The 14,667-nt window shown below is 40.7% G+C and overlaps 1 protein-coding gene across 3 annotated transcripts in view; it reads right to left on the reverse strand.

Annotated features, from left to right (window-relative positions):
* The window catches only part of SLC12A1 (solute carrier family 12 member 1), a 100,943-nt gene that overhangs the window by 37,983 nt on the left and 48,293 nt on the right, over window positions 1–14,667 (reverse strand). For all 3 annotated transcript variants that reach the window (XM_060618615.2, XM_060618614.2, XM_060618613.2), the window contains exons 10-16: window positions 14,231–14,382; window positions 12,971–13,078; window positions 12,529–12,652; window positions 10,654–10,755; window positions 8,368–8,523; window positions 4,873–4,972; window positions 3,983–4,094 (exon numbers count right to left, since the gene is read on the reverse strand). In XM_060618615.2, the coding sequence (XP_060474598.1) occupies window positions 3,983–4,094; window positions 4,873–4,972; window positions 8,368–8,523; window positions 10,654–10,755; window positions 12,529–12,652; window positions 12,971–13,078; window positions 14,231–14,382 (854 nt within the window). The remainder of the gene's footprint in view (window positions 1–3,982; window positions 4,095–4,872; window positions 4,973–8,367; window positions 8,524–10,653; window positions 10,756–12,528; window positions 12,653–12,970; window positions 13,079–14,230; window positions 14,383–14,667) is intronic.

Raw genomic sequence — 14,667 nt, forward strand, 5'->3', positions numbered from 1 at the left:
TTATGTTGGGAAAAGAGGGTAGAATTGGTGGAGATTGCAACCCCTGACTTAATACTTGCTTGTGGCTGAACCCCTGAATTAGACTACGCTTGACAATATGAGAAGATACTAGAAGGTGGATTCCTACTCCCTCTGATCTTTCTATGGTGATAAGAATGAAGCACAGAAGAAAATTACTTTTGTTCAGATTTTCTTTTCAATGTTATATTTTTGAGAGAGAAAGAGACAGAGACAGAACGTGAGCGGGGGAGGGACAGAGAGAGAGGGAGACACAGAATCCGAAGCAGGCTCCAGGCTCTGAGCTGTCAGCACAGAGCCCAATGCGGGGGGCTCGAACCCATGAACCATGAGATCATGACCCGAACCATAGTCCAAATGCTTAACCAACTGAGCCATTCAGGTGCCCCTACTTTTGTTCAATATAAAGCCTCTGGGATATAAGTATATCAATGATTTATCATGTGGTAATTCAAAGGAGAAGAATAGCCAGCATTTTAAGTTACCAAGCTGGATTCCTTAAAAGAGATGCCCATATTTGTCTTGATGAAGGTACCTCTGAAATCTTAAGGCTTGTAGCAAAGAAGCAAGAAGGAAAAAGGCTCTGGTGGATGAGTGTAAGAGTTAGTTGAATATTTGGAAGGATACAGTGGGGGCTTGGGGTTCAGCCAAAAGAATAACTCTTTAAATTCAATTCAGCAGCTTTGAGGGCTATGATGTCTAGTCCTTTAAAAATGTCTCTGTTGTAGGGGCACGTGGGTGGCTCAGTTTTGGTTAAGCGTCCAACTTCGGCTCAGGTCATGATCTCACAGTTCATGAGTTCAAGCCTGGCGTCTGGCTCTGTGCTGACAGCTCAGAGCGTGGAGCTGCTTCGGATTCTGTGTCTCCCTCTCTCTCTGCACCTCCCCCAACTCACATTCTGTCTCTCTCTCTCAAAAATAAATAAACATTAAAAAATTTAAAATGTCTCTGTTGTAGAAAATGGCAGCTGGGCCACACACTTTCCATCGACCCACCAGCATCGAAATACCACTGAGCTCTGAGTCTTGCTCCTTCCTTGTAGTGTCACCACATTTCAAGTTAGCTCTTTTTTTAAAAAAAATTTTTTTTAACGTTTTTATTTATTTTTGAGACAGGGAGAGACAGAGCATGAACAGGGGAGGGTCAGAGAGAGGGAGACACAGAATCTGAAACAGGCTCCAGGCTCTGAGCTGTCAGCACAGGGGCTCAAACTCACGGACCGCGAGATCATGACCTGAGCCGAAGTCGGCCACTTAACCGACTGAGCCACCCAGGCGCCCCTCAAGTTAGCTCTTAAATAACTGGAGGCCAGCAGAGGGTTGGAGCACAAAGCCAGCTATCCTATGATTAGTTGGCAGGAATACGTACCTTACTGTTCTATCATGATCATGTTGGGTACCTAAAAAAGTCCAAAAATCCAGTGTCTGGATCCGGTTTCCTTAAGAAAGGATGCTTCCAGTTTTGTTGAAAGGGATAGATTTTTGGAATGAAATGGCAACTATGGTATACCAAAAATAATGATTATGAAAATAACAATACCAACAGTAACAACTACAATTAATTGAGCATTTACTGTTTGATAGATGCTGAGCTGGCACTGGAAAGATCATCTGATAGAATTCTCACAATAGCTTTGTAACATAGGTGCTAATGTTGTTATTATTCTTCCCATTTTCTAAAAAAAGAAAGAGCATTGAGGCACTGTAAGACTAAATTATGTACCTAAGGGACTCACAGCTAACAGGTGGCAAAGAGTGATTCAGAACTTGACCATGTGTCTCAAAAGCCCATGAGCACCAGCTTCCCAGAGTTAAAAACTGCATTGTCACCTCTCAACATTATCTTTTCTTATTTGACCTTTCCCATAGGTTGGCCTAACCACCAATAACTGTGCTTTCGGAAAAAGTTTTCTGGTGGTATGCTGACCTCCCCCCATGTCACTTTCCATCTGTTTCTTTGCAAAGATGATTGACGACGAAGTCTAGAGTTGAAAAATGCTGACAGCATCTGCAGCCCCAGGAGCTCACAGAGAGTAACTAACTGGAAAGTCATTAACTGATGCAGTAACTATTTCCTGGCCCTGAGAGAACCTCAGGACCTGGGAGCATGACTCATGGGCCTTACTCAGAGAGACCAGCACAATGATATATAATGTGGTCCAATATACCTGTCAGAAAACAGGGCTATTGGAGGCACAGACAAGGATGCTTACTTCACGTGATACTCCACAATCATGCTCTTTTATTAGAGTGAAAGCAGCAAAGGGTTAATTAAAAGCAATATCTCTTGTCTCTATTAGAAGACCTTTTCTCCCTTGCCAATATAGGACTGTTCATACTCTCAGTTCATTTCTTCTGTCCTAAAGACTTTTTATTGCCTGCTAAACTAAGTTTTCTCTAAATTGCTGAAGAAAAACACCCCAAACTGCTTATTCCATCAAAACCAGCTCCTGTATTATATTGACCAAAATGAAATTCAGTAATCCAGGGCACAAAAGTTGATAATATGAGAGAAGGGTGCTTGATAAGATTTTTAAAAATCCTCTGGAGTCACAGTTGGTCATTACTTAACCTGTCAATCTTATGTAGTTGGTAGGGTGCCTTCTACTCCCCTTCTGGATAATTGCATTGAGTTCTATTGTCTCCGTTACTAGCATATGAGCACTTAAAGGAAGGAGAATGTGACCAACTTGCTTCATACAGCAAGTATTAGAGTACTGCCAAGTATAAAAAGATGCCTAAGTGCTGGTCATGACGATGTGTGGTAAATTTGTCCCTGCATCATGGCCCAGCTGACTGGCCCCAGAGTTACATGGCTTCCTGACAGCCCTATTCCTGACAAGGACCGGAAGTTTGGGTAGTGGTACCTGATTCTATCAGCACTCCCAAGGACACAAGTCTGCTAAGGCTTTCTCCTCATGAGGTAACGCAGAGCACAATCCGGTGGCCTGGACTGACATCCTGGTTCTGCCGCTTTCTTATCATGTGACCCTATGCAATAATTCAATTTTCTTGCATCTCACTTTTCCAACCAATAAAACGAAAAAAGGCATTCTTTGTTCCTTCCCACCTCACTCGGCTGTTATATACCTCAAATAAGAAAAACTAGGAAAAAGCTTCAAAGAATTGATAGGTACTATAAAAATACATTGAAGGAGCTAAGAATTTTGAGTTGTGTGTATGAGAGGGAGAGAGACAGAGACAGAGACAGAGTTTGAGGTAGAGATGGAGGTAGAAGGTGTGAGATTGTTATGGGAACACAAGTAGAGATAGGCTGATTTGGAGGACTTGGACTTACTATTTTATTAGAATTTTCATGCTTTTTCCTCACTTTAGAGATTGGTAATTGGTCAAGAATCATGGTTAAATTCTTAGCATCTACTTTTAATACCTCCTGGGAAAACCATCAATAAGTTATCATTAGCCTACTACATACTTCCTAAAAAAAGGAATTCATTCAGCTCCAAATGTTTATCTAAGGCATGGGAAACTTGGTTTAATTCCCTAGATATCTGTAGTGTCATCAATTTTATCCAAATATTTAATCTAAATTCTATGTGCTGTCATTTCAGGACATTATGTCTGGTTTTCTCCTCATCAGTTAATCTATATAATAGTACTCTCTGGCTCATTCCGTGCTTTTATATTTCTGTGGACAGTTACCACCCCAAATGCCTTCATTTTATTTCTGAGCCAGTTCTCTTTTTCTTGTCTCAAAGGCCATCATTTGGAAATATTTATCACTTTTAGTTGGTCTCCCATGAAATCTGAAACATTTTTTATCTACTTATTTAAATTCAGGATCACGGCCTTTGCTAGTCCTTGCTCTATGAATCAAGGAAAAGGGCTCCTGTCCAAACTGCCTTGCCATTTTCTTATCACTGCCTGTAGGCACTTGGCTCGCCTAAAACAACACAAGGTGAGCAGTGAGGGAAAGCACCTTCCTGGGATGAAGTGGCTCTTACCACAAAGACTTCGCAGCAGATGCAAAGGCCACTGTTCTTGGTAAAGGCATGAGTAATGTCCAAGAGAGCAGGTCTTGTCATCGGTCCCCCTGTTAAGACAATGCACTGGGGCCTGGAAATGGAGAAAAGAAGATGTGAAACTGGCCGTTTCAAGAAGCCTATGAACCAGAACAACCCTGATGGAAATGGCAGGAACAGAGGGTTTGGCAAATGGGACAACTTCTCCCCTAAATAGTTCTTGGGTTTCTCATCAGAATTCTTGAATCATCCTACCTGTTCATCTTGCCATCTTTGTATTCTTAGTTCATTAGTCATGGCAAAATGTGAAGTATAAAAAAGGTGGTCTTGGGTTTACCCCTGTTTTCTTCCCTCCAGATACTACCCTATCCTAAATCCCCAATGTGACCTCTTACTCTCCAGCTGGCCTTTTCATGCTGCTTTCCTTCATCTTCCTTGCAAAGCTCATTTTTTTTAGGCTCCATTCAAAATAAGATATAACTAATGAAGAGTTTAAAATGTTACTTTTCCTAAGAGAATTCAGTAAGCCACAAAGCCTTCAGCTGAAAGAAGACAGCACCAATTAAGGTTTTGGGGGATTTGGGAACATCTCTCTAAAATCACACTCTTGGATCACCTCTCTATTTCTGTGCATGGAAGGTGACACCTGGCATTATGATGGTTTATAGTTGAGAGTGGGCATAGCTCAGGGTGGAAGAGAAGAAACACTCATTCATAGAGGTGTTGTCATGAAAATGAGGCAGTTTTGTAGGACTGCCTATTCTGAGAATATACCCATAAAGTGTATCACTACTCTAGTGCATTTGTCTCCCATAAAGGAAAACCACTTCCAATGTAGAGCAATGCCAAGATGCCTGAGAGGTTAACTGTACCTGAAATTTTTCACATGGTCTTCCACGGTCGTTAATTCCAGGGCATTGTCTAATGCGCTCACATAAGAAAGAGCCTGTGTGGAGGAGCCCCAGTTCACATCTGTGGACAATGGAAGAATTTGGCATTAAAAGCATTGACCTTCCCTCTGTGTAAGCTGTTGCCTTCTATGATTTTCCTTGGCTATCTCATCAGTGAGGAGTGCCCAAATTAGAGAGAACACAATATGGCATTTCCTAGAGATACCATTGTGTCCTTTTATGAACACTTTATGAATTCTTAGAAGTGAGATCTCTCTTTCCAGCTAAGGGTCAGACTTTAAAGATTCGGCTCCAGAAATTTTGCTTGGTGAGAGAGGCTATGTGACAACCACGTTGCAGGTGGATAGACTTGGAAAAGGTTAGTCCCTAAGTAAATTCAAAAGGTCTTCATAAATTCTTGAATTGAAAAAGAAAAGAGGCATTTCTGTAAACACAGATAGTGTGTAGCAATCTTTATATTTTGAATAGTAAAACTGAATAGCTCAGGGATTCTTCCTCTTGGGTGTCTATAAAGAGAGCTTGGCAAGCATTTTAGTTTGATGTTGTAGGGCCTGATCTTCGTAATAAGGGAGGGAAGTGCTACCATCTCCTACCATTTTTTTTTTAATAAATTAAATATTAGATGGGGCCTCTAAACTTTATAAGAGGCAGTCCTGATGGGAATGTACAGACTTACTCCAGATGGTAGATAGAGTCATCTCCCTAGTCCTGCTTGGAAGAGGCAGGGAGATGGTGGGGAATAATTATCTGGAGGAAAAAAAAAAGACTAATATTGAGTTAGTATTGATTGCACCAGGTATTTAGCATACCTTAGGTTACTTTGTTCTTATAAAACTCCTACTAGTCAAATGGATATTTATAAGTAAAAAGTGAACCTTGAACCATTCCTCATACCATGTGTAAAAATTAACTCCAACTGGATAATGGGCATAGATTTAAGATCTGAAACATTAAAACTTTTAGAAGAAGCTTGTGACCTTAGATTAGGGAAAGATATCTTAGATTAGAAGCAAAAAGCCAAATCATAAAAAAAAAAAGATAAATTAGACTTTCTAGAAATTAAGAGAGGCGCCTGGGTGGCTTAGTCGATTAAGCATCCAACTGTCATGATCTCACAGTTCATGAGTTCAAGCCCTGTGTGGGGGTCTGGGCTGACAGCTCAGAACTTGGAGTCTGCTTTGGATTCTGTGTGTGCCTCTCTCTCTGCTCCTCTCCTGCTACTTATCATTCTCTCTCTCTCTCTCTCAAAAATAAACATTAAAAAAAATGAAAACAACAACAAAAAAGTAAGGTGACTTGGTTAAAAGCAGGGAATAGACTAGTCTGGAATCAGGCCTCGTGCTGACAGCGCAGAACGTGCTTCAGGTTCTGTCTTCCACTCTCTCCCTCTGCCCCTCCCCAGCTTGTGTTCTCTCTCTAAAATAAATAAATGTTTTTAAAAAAAGAAATTAAGAATGTCTGTTCTTCAAAACAAACTGTAAGGAAAATGAAAAGGCAAGTCATAGCCTTGCAGAAAATATTTGCAAAACACGTACCACTAAAGGATTTACATCTAGAGTATATAAAGAACTCTCAGAACTGAATAATAAGAAAATAAGTAGGCACAAGAAAATAAATGGGCAGAAGATTTAAACAGGCATTTGACCGAAGAAGATAGATGGATGGCAAATAAGATATTCAATATCATTAGTCATTAGGAAAATGCAAGCAAGTCATAATGATAGGACTCCACATCTATTAGAAAGTTTTATTTATTTTTTTAATCAGCTGACAATGCTAAGTGCTGACAAGGATGTGGAGCATGAGGACTTTCATCCCTTGCTGGTAGGAATAGAAGATGATACGGTTTCTGTGCAAAACAGCTTGGCATTTTTTTATGAAAAAAAAATGTATATACACACTCTTACTACATGGTCAGAAAACCCACTCTTAGATATCTCACTCCTAGAGACATGAAAACAGAGGTCCACATAAAGTCCTGTGTGTGCATGTTTATAACAGCTTTACATACAATCATCCCAAGCTTGAAACAACCCAAATGTCCATCAGCAGGTGGATGCAGTTCTTAAATTTTTCAGATATATTCATACAACGAACTACTACTCAACATACATGAACAATCCACTTACACATGCAATAACATGGATGAATCTAAAAACATCCTGTCAAGTGAAAGGAAGCATACACAAGGCTACAAAATGCATCATTCTATGTAATACTCTGAAAAGGCAAAGCTATAGCAACCAAAATCAGAACAGTGGTTACTAGGGGCTGAGTCAGGGGGGGAAGAGATCAAATACACAAGTGTGAAGGAACTTTGGATGATGATGGAAATGTCCTCTGTCTTGGTTGTGGTGGTGGTTACAAGACTGTGTAAATCTGTCAAAACCTATAGACTGTACATCTAAAGGGGATGTATCTTACCATATGTAAATTATGCCTGATGCGTAAAGTAGTAAAGAAAACAGCAAACAAATCCCTCTAAGCTAGTTACTGCCTCTCTACTTTCCTTGTGCAGTACAGGTAGGGGACATAGGAAGGTGGCTGGGGGCCATCTGGCTCCCGAGACTAGGCCTCTCTGTACCACACTCTGCTCTCTAGCTTCTCCCAGTTTCAGCCTATCCTTCTCGTTGATTCAAAAGTTAACACCCAAAGTTCAGCTCTAATTGAATGATCTATGGCAGCTTCTTGTTGCTCACAGAATCCTTAGCATGACATTATGCTTCGTATTTATCTGGCCCAACCTACTCCTCTGCCCCTTCTCCTTAGCACCCAAGAACTCCATCTGTGTTACAGGCCTTGAGCCATGTTCCTGCATGCCTCCTAACTTCATTCATACTTTTCCTTCTGCCCAGAATAATCTTCCCTGACTCTGTCTGATTTGTTCATTTAAAAAATATTTATTAAGTGCCTACTGAGTGTTAGTCCTGGGAATGCAAGCCACGAACCAGAAGAGTCTTCCTGGACAACCCTAATCAGAACTAATCGCTCCCTCTCCTTTTCTCAGTAGTTCGCTCATGTCATTGCATGGTACTTCCTATATTGTATTATGGTTACTTGCTTGTATGAGGGTCAGTGAACTCCTTGAGGATAGGGACTATATCTTATTTAGCAGGATTCTGAGAAGGTGATATAACGGGGTTTGGTATCATACACTCTACTTAAAATGTCAGCTCTAGCTCATCCTGTCACCTTGACAAACGGTCAACTCTTTGAACTTCAGTTTCTTCATCTGTGAAATGGGTCTAATGATACCTGATATACAGCATCATTGTGACGATTCAAGGAGTGCTTGGTATATATGGTATATATGGTTAACTATTATGTTATATTTTTAATATCCACTGTTCACATAGCACACCTAAGCACATAGGAGGTGCTCAATAAACATTTATTCAATGAATGGTTAGTTAGGGAGTGCTTTTGAAACCCCCTCCTGTACAGTCCTTATCTTACCTGGTTTCTTATAAGTCACGTATATATAGAGGAAGAACTCGATGACATAGGTGATGACAGCTGCCCACCAGTTGATAACAAACATGACTGCACAGCACAAAACAGCTCCAAAAAGAGATACCCACATGTTGTAAATTCCATATGCAGGTCTCCATCCTGAAATTAAAAAATCTCAGTGCATAAGAAAAACTTTCACACTATTACTTTATACCACTACATATGATTAGAATGCAGCTTGGGGTGCAGGTTGAACATCCGCCTTTGGCTCAGGTGTTGATCTCACGGTTCATGGGTTCGAGCCCCACATCAGGCTCTGCCCTGACAGCGTAGAGCCTGTTTCAGATTCTGTCTCCCTCTCTCTCTGCCCCTCCCCCACTTGAGTTCTCTGTCTCTCTCAAAAATAAACTTAAAAAATTTTTTAGATGCAGGCAACAGTTTTTCCTATCATGAAAATCAGAACTTTTAGGTCAAGTTCCCTATTCTGTTATTAGTTTTCTGTGACCTTGGGTTCCTGGCCTATGAAGGCATACTAAATAAGAATGCTATAAATATAAAAAATGTGTTACTCATGGCCTCTTTGTATTTCCAGCATGCCCCAATAGTCTTCCCAAACTATGAAGTCTTAAGCCTCTGATATCTATGCCATCAGGAGTTAAAAGGAGTTAGGAGAGATGGAAAGAGTAGGGTCTAGTGGGGAGGAGGGAGAGACACTCCTTGGTGGCCCAAGAAAGAGGAGGTTAAGACAACGGGCTTATTGTTCCTATGGAGAAGGTAGAGCTTCACCAAAAGTCAAGCCAGTAACTTCCTGATAGTTCTGTCTTTACCTTCTTTATGTTAAGAGGATAGTGATTGCCCTTTCAGAAATAATAATCTATGAGAAAAAGGGAGAAGTTTTTCTGTAATAGCTTTTAAACCTGATGCATTAACGTTTTACATTTTACAGTGAAAATATTTCTCATGGTTCATATATGTATGGAAGTTTCCCATGTTCCTTGCAATGAAGAAGCTGGGAGACAGTATGGTCAGCTAGGGAAGTTCTGATTTGAAGGGTATTTGGTCTATGGGTGAAATACATATTAAATTTGGAGTTGCCAAAACACAACAGAGCGTTCAAAGTCTTCAGGAGCAATTTCTGAAATGGCCACCAGATGGAAATAGCACATTGAGAACATCCCTGGAAATGCCTTTATTTTTCCAAGTCTGGCTGTATGTGCGTGTGTGTGTGTTTGTGTGTGGCAGAGGCAGTATGTGTGTCATTTTGTGGGTTTGTGTATCCATGTGTCTCTGTGTTTTTTTTCCCTCTCTCTTTTTCTTTCTTCCTCTTTCACTCCTTCCTTTCCACTCTTTCCCCTTCCCATCTCTATGATTTCACCTTGCTTTTCAAAGATGAACATAACATGGCATGGAGGCACACATTTCTATACTTGTTGTATTCACTGACTAGAACTTTCTGTTCTCTGCTTAAAAGAAGACAACACAAAAGAAACAAAAGTTCCTCAGTTTTCCTCTGAAGCCCAGTGGCCTTGAGTGGACAAAGGCTCCCCTTCTGTCCATATTTTGTCTTATTGGCAGCAGGTTTTGCAAAGGAAGCTTGTGACCACAGCAGGCCCTAACAGAGTGGAAATGTGTTTACATCCCTGATAAAGGCTCTCATGGTGAAGAACTTTCTGAAGGTCAATAGTGATGAGTATCTATTCTGGTGGAAAGGTAGAAGGAATTCTAATAGCGAATGAAAGCAAGGAAGAGGTGAGAGGTGACTAGACAGGGAAGGTTCTTTGGCGTGAAATTTTGCACCACTTTCAACCACAGTCTGAGGAGGGCAGGGATGCCACTGGTTTCAATACGAATCTGCATCGACTGTACTCAGCAGGTAATTATGGGAACTACTCATCCTTCTCTTCTGCACCATGGGCAGGAAACAAATTGATAGTAAGGAAGTTTCAAATATATACATTTATTCCACTTCTGTGGTCACTTTCACCCTGGAAATAAATAGTGGTGTTTTTCTACTGCTGAAATAAATGTGGTTTCTCTTGCAATGAATAATTTATTGCCGCAGGAGAAAATTGACTTTACGGTTGGTCAAAAAGGCCATTGCTCAAATGATTCTTTTTCTATTTCAGAAGTCACCCCCCAACTCACCAAAATAAAGTGGATTACGCTGCCCACTAGGATATAAGGAAATACATAAACACAGATTGAGCACTTTTCACGGACTTATTTCATCTTATTGAGACAAACTAACTGCCTTCTTAGGCTTATTTTAGTTACGAAAAGTCAACTTACCCGGAGATTTGGCATAAGAGGCATGGAAGCAGGAGAAATTAATAAGTGCATATGAGGCCAGGAAAAAGTTGGAGATGATGGGGGCGATGGTGTTCAGTTCCGCTGTGAATGAAGCAGAAGTGAGCATGTACATATGAGTGATGAGACCAGGGGCTGAACAGCTGTCACAGCCTGGAAGCTTGACTTTATTTGGAAATTGAAAACATAGCTAGCATTTGTCAAAGTTTAAGAAGTTAGTGATTTTTCTTTGGGGTCGCATTCATTTAAAAATATTTTTTCAGCCGGGGTTTCCACAAAGTAAGATACAAGAAAACCTACCAATGAGAAAATAGAAAATAGGCAAGACCTGTAATTCAAGTGGGCGTGGGTAGAGGGTTTGGGGACTGGGCAGATGATAAACTCCCCTGTAGGTATTCCAGAGGTACCATATCTTCTATTCTTTGTCTGCTGTGGATACAAGGAGAAATTATTTTCCTCCTGTGTCACTAAGCTCTGCAGTGTGACAGATTAAATACCAGGGCACCAGCAATACCCAATTGGAAATCTCTATACCCAACTTACTCTTCTTGACTCTCAACTCTTGCTAGTCATTTGCCGCCCCCCCCCCTTTAAACATTTCTAGAGAGTTCTACCTCTCAAGGTGTGCCAGAAAATTTTTACCCCAGTACCTAAATATCCAATATGATTTAATCCTAGCTGAATTGTTTACTGTATGATATAGGAAATAATTCAGAGACATTATCATTTATCTGTCAACCACAGTGATGCAAATACAGGTGGCATCTGGGTGTGATTCTAGACCATAGATGCCAGCAAGGAATACGCAAAAATGGCTGCCATGAAGTTTGTGCCATGAAGCTAGTCTACACTGTTCTCAGTGATTTTTAAGGATATTATTTAATTTATACAATTTTCTAACACTTGGGCTATTTGATCACATAAATGCATTATAGGGCAATGATTTGAGGTGTTATGCTTAAGTTATAGAATGGAAGCTTTTCTGTAAATAATCACTTTTCATTTAATCTTTTAAAAATCTAAAAAACACAGACAGTCATATTTTCTACCTCTTCAACCTTGTAGAAATCTTATGAGGATTCAGGAATTACAGTCACTTCCTGAGTTCATGTGATGATGAGGGGCCTTTGTTGTTTAGTGCCACTGTGCTGAGGAAGGCTCTGCCCTTCTAGGCACAGTTATCATGGCCTTGCTTTTGGCTTCTTTTCCTCTGATAGGCTCACCAGCAATGGTAGCACCTTAGGGAGGAATGAGGAACGTGCAGGCTAAAGATGATGAATGTGCCTCTCCAAGATTGTGCAGCTGTTCCTATATCGCTTTGGAGAGGAAGCCGAGATTACAGTCTGGGTAAGTGGTTCTCAAACCTTAGTGGTCTACAAATCTCCTGAGGAACTTGAAAACATGCAGATTCCTTATCCCCAGAGACACTGATTCTAATTCTGGGGTTGGGTCTCAAAAACTGGCATATTAACAAACCCCAGGTGATTCGGATTCTGATATAAGTGGTCAATGGACCATATTTTGAAAATGACACTTCAATTCTCCTGCTAGCTGCCAAACCAGGAGAGGTAGAGACAAGTGGCACCTGGGGAAGACTCTGGAATTACACAATATCAGAGAGCTTGGAGGAAGGATTCTCTTGCGTTGGGTTGGATGGATTTCCAACATTCAGATTCAAAGTCTACCTCAAGTCCTCGAATGCTCTCTACACACAAGGATTCCTTGGATTAGACAGACTCCAATAATCTGAATTGGGATATTAAACATAAAACAGGTAACTTGTCAAGCTAAAAAGAAAACCCTAACAGTAATCAGAAGAATTCCTTGGCTTTCAGGAAGCAAGAGAAAACTACGAACCAATAAGAATGAAGGCCATGGCTATAACAAAAGTGAGAATGTATCCTCTCAGGGGTTCATTGTTTTTCCCATATCCCTTTGCAAAGAACTGCAGGGCTTTGTAGATGTTGTCCTTGCACAGCGCCTAATGGAAAAGAAGAGGAGATATTCGTCATTTATATCTATGCACAGTCATTTTCCCTAGGTGATTCAAACAAGAAGATTTGGGGAAAGATGAAGTGGTACATGATATAGGCACAAGTTAACACTGCAGTTTATCATTCTTTATATTATTTGAATCGATCTTGACTATGTGGCAGACAGCATTTGAGCCAGATGCAAACGTTAAACTGTTTCAGAAAATGATGGAAGATGATTGCTCGTGAGAATGAGTATTTCAGCTTGATCCAAGTTTAGTGGAAACAGACGTAGGGAGAGGCACATGCTCTTGTGCTTGTATCACCTGGAACACTTTGGGTGCACTGACGAGAGAGGCCAGGGCTGAGGACAGCGTTGCAGAAAAGATGCCAGCAGTGATGAGGGGGCCAAACCCTGACACCATGCTCATGACCTTGAGAAAAGACATTCCAGTAAGGAGACTCATCCATCACACAATTAAAAAAGAAAGTCAAAATTTTATCCAAATGCTTCCCTTTCTACTTTCTGTGATTTGGAATCTCCTTTACAAGTTAATTGCTTCTAACCAGATTGCCCCCCACCCCTGCTTCATTCTCGAGTTCCTCAATACTTGTTTTTTTCAAAATGGACATGGCCATTTTGTTGTCATTGTTTATAACAATAAGAAATGCTCACCACAATACATCCAGAAGATACTGGAAAGAATAAATAAGGAAATGATTTCAAGGACTTTGACAACATTACCCCTGTCTTTTTGGGCATATGTTTCCTGGACAATGGGAAATCCTATCCAGTAGGAACTGGTATTTAAATAAGTTTTGGGGAGGGCTCAATTGTTTTCTGGTCTTCCGAAAAGCTTTAGACTTTCTTGTTCTTCCTGCACATAGAAGCTTTTGAAACATTTGCTTTCTCTGTGATCATTAAATAAAATTTTAGATCTTAGACATGATGAGATTCTATCAATTTAAGGCATATTTTGGAATAATGACTTCAACTGAGTTAATTTCTCTTTGTTGGTTGTTAAAATGTATGAATGAAGCCTTCAAGACAAATTTGCCTCTCCCTCTGCTCACCAATCATTCAGACAAATTGATGTTTCAAGTTCTGCAGCTTTCCCAACTTCCCTTCTTCCTCCCCCCTCTTTACCTCCCCTTTTGCCACTCACAATTTCCTTCTTGGCCTTGTTTTGCAGGCACTCCAGGACCACATTGGGGCCCTTTCTTAAACTGAAGTCCATGCACAACGTGCATTCCAAGTGCTAACTATCTAAGTCTCTCCTTCTCCCCGCCATGGAATCTTTCATAATTGATTGGAAGATGCATAATGTCAGGTGGTAATCTTTCTCTGGTAATGCAATTCATACAAGGGCCCATTCTCTTCCCCCCACAGTAAACGTAACCACAGGATTTACCACTACATAATGCCTATAGGGTTCCCTTCCCTCACTCATGAATTGTTCCTTGCTGAATTCAAATGGATCCACAATCAATCATTTGCAAAGTCAGAAGTTTCATTATACTCCACATGACATTCTACAAATGAAAATAGCAATCAACTTTTTTTTTTTTTTTTTGGCCATTCAAACCTGGAAATTGTTCATCAGCCCATATTCACATGGTTCATGCCGACATCTTGAGAAGTCGTAGCCCAACCCACAGGCTGCTGAACCATTGCAGTTCATCCCAGAAATGATTGTGTCATTCATGCTTCCAGTGGCATCTCGGACCACACAGGCTCCTGGGGAAACAACCATGGCTTGTCATTTCTTTATAAGTGTTCTGCCCCCTATAAGGTTTTCTTCTGAAATCATAGTTTACTTTGAGTCTGAGCAGGTCCATTGCCATCCTCTCTTGTCATTCTGGGATCAAGTACCTGGAGGTTCCCATTCTCAGAGGCTTGAGAGCGCCCCCTGTCTCTAACAAGCTGCCACTTCCACTGCCTTGGGTGCTTTAAGTCCAAGCTTTCACCTACCTCTTTAAGACACTTGGGGTTGGAACCCTATTACTTTCTGAAATGCACATG

This window comes from Panthera onca, chromosome B3 (genome assembly GCF_046562875.1).
Source record: "Panthera onca isolate mPanOnc1 chromosome B3, mPanOnc1 haplotype 2, whole genome shotgun sequence".
Lineage (NCBI taxonomy): Eukaryota > Metazoa > Chordata > Mammalia > Carnivora > Felidae > Panthera > Panthera onca.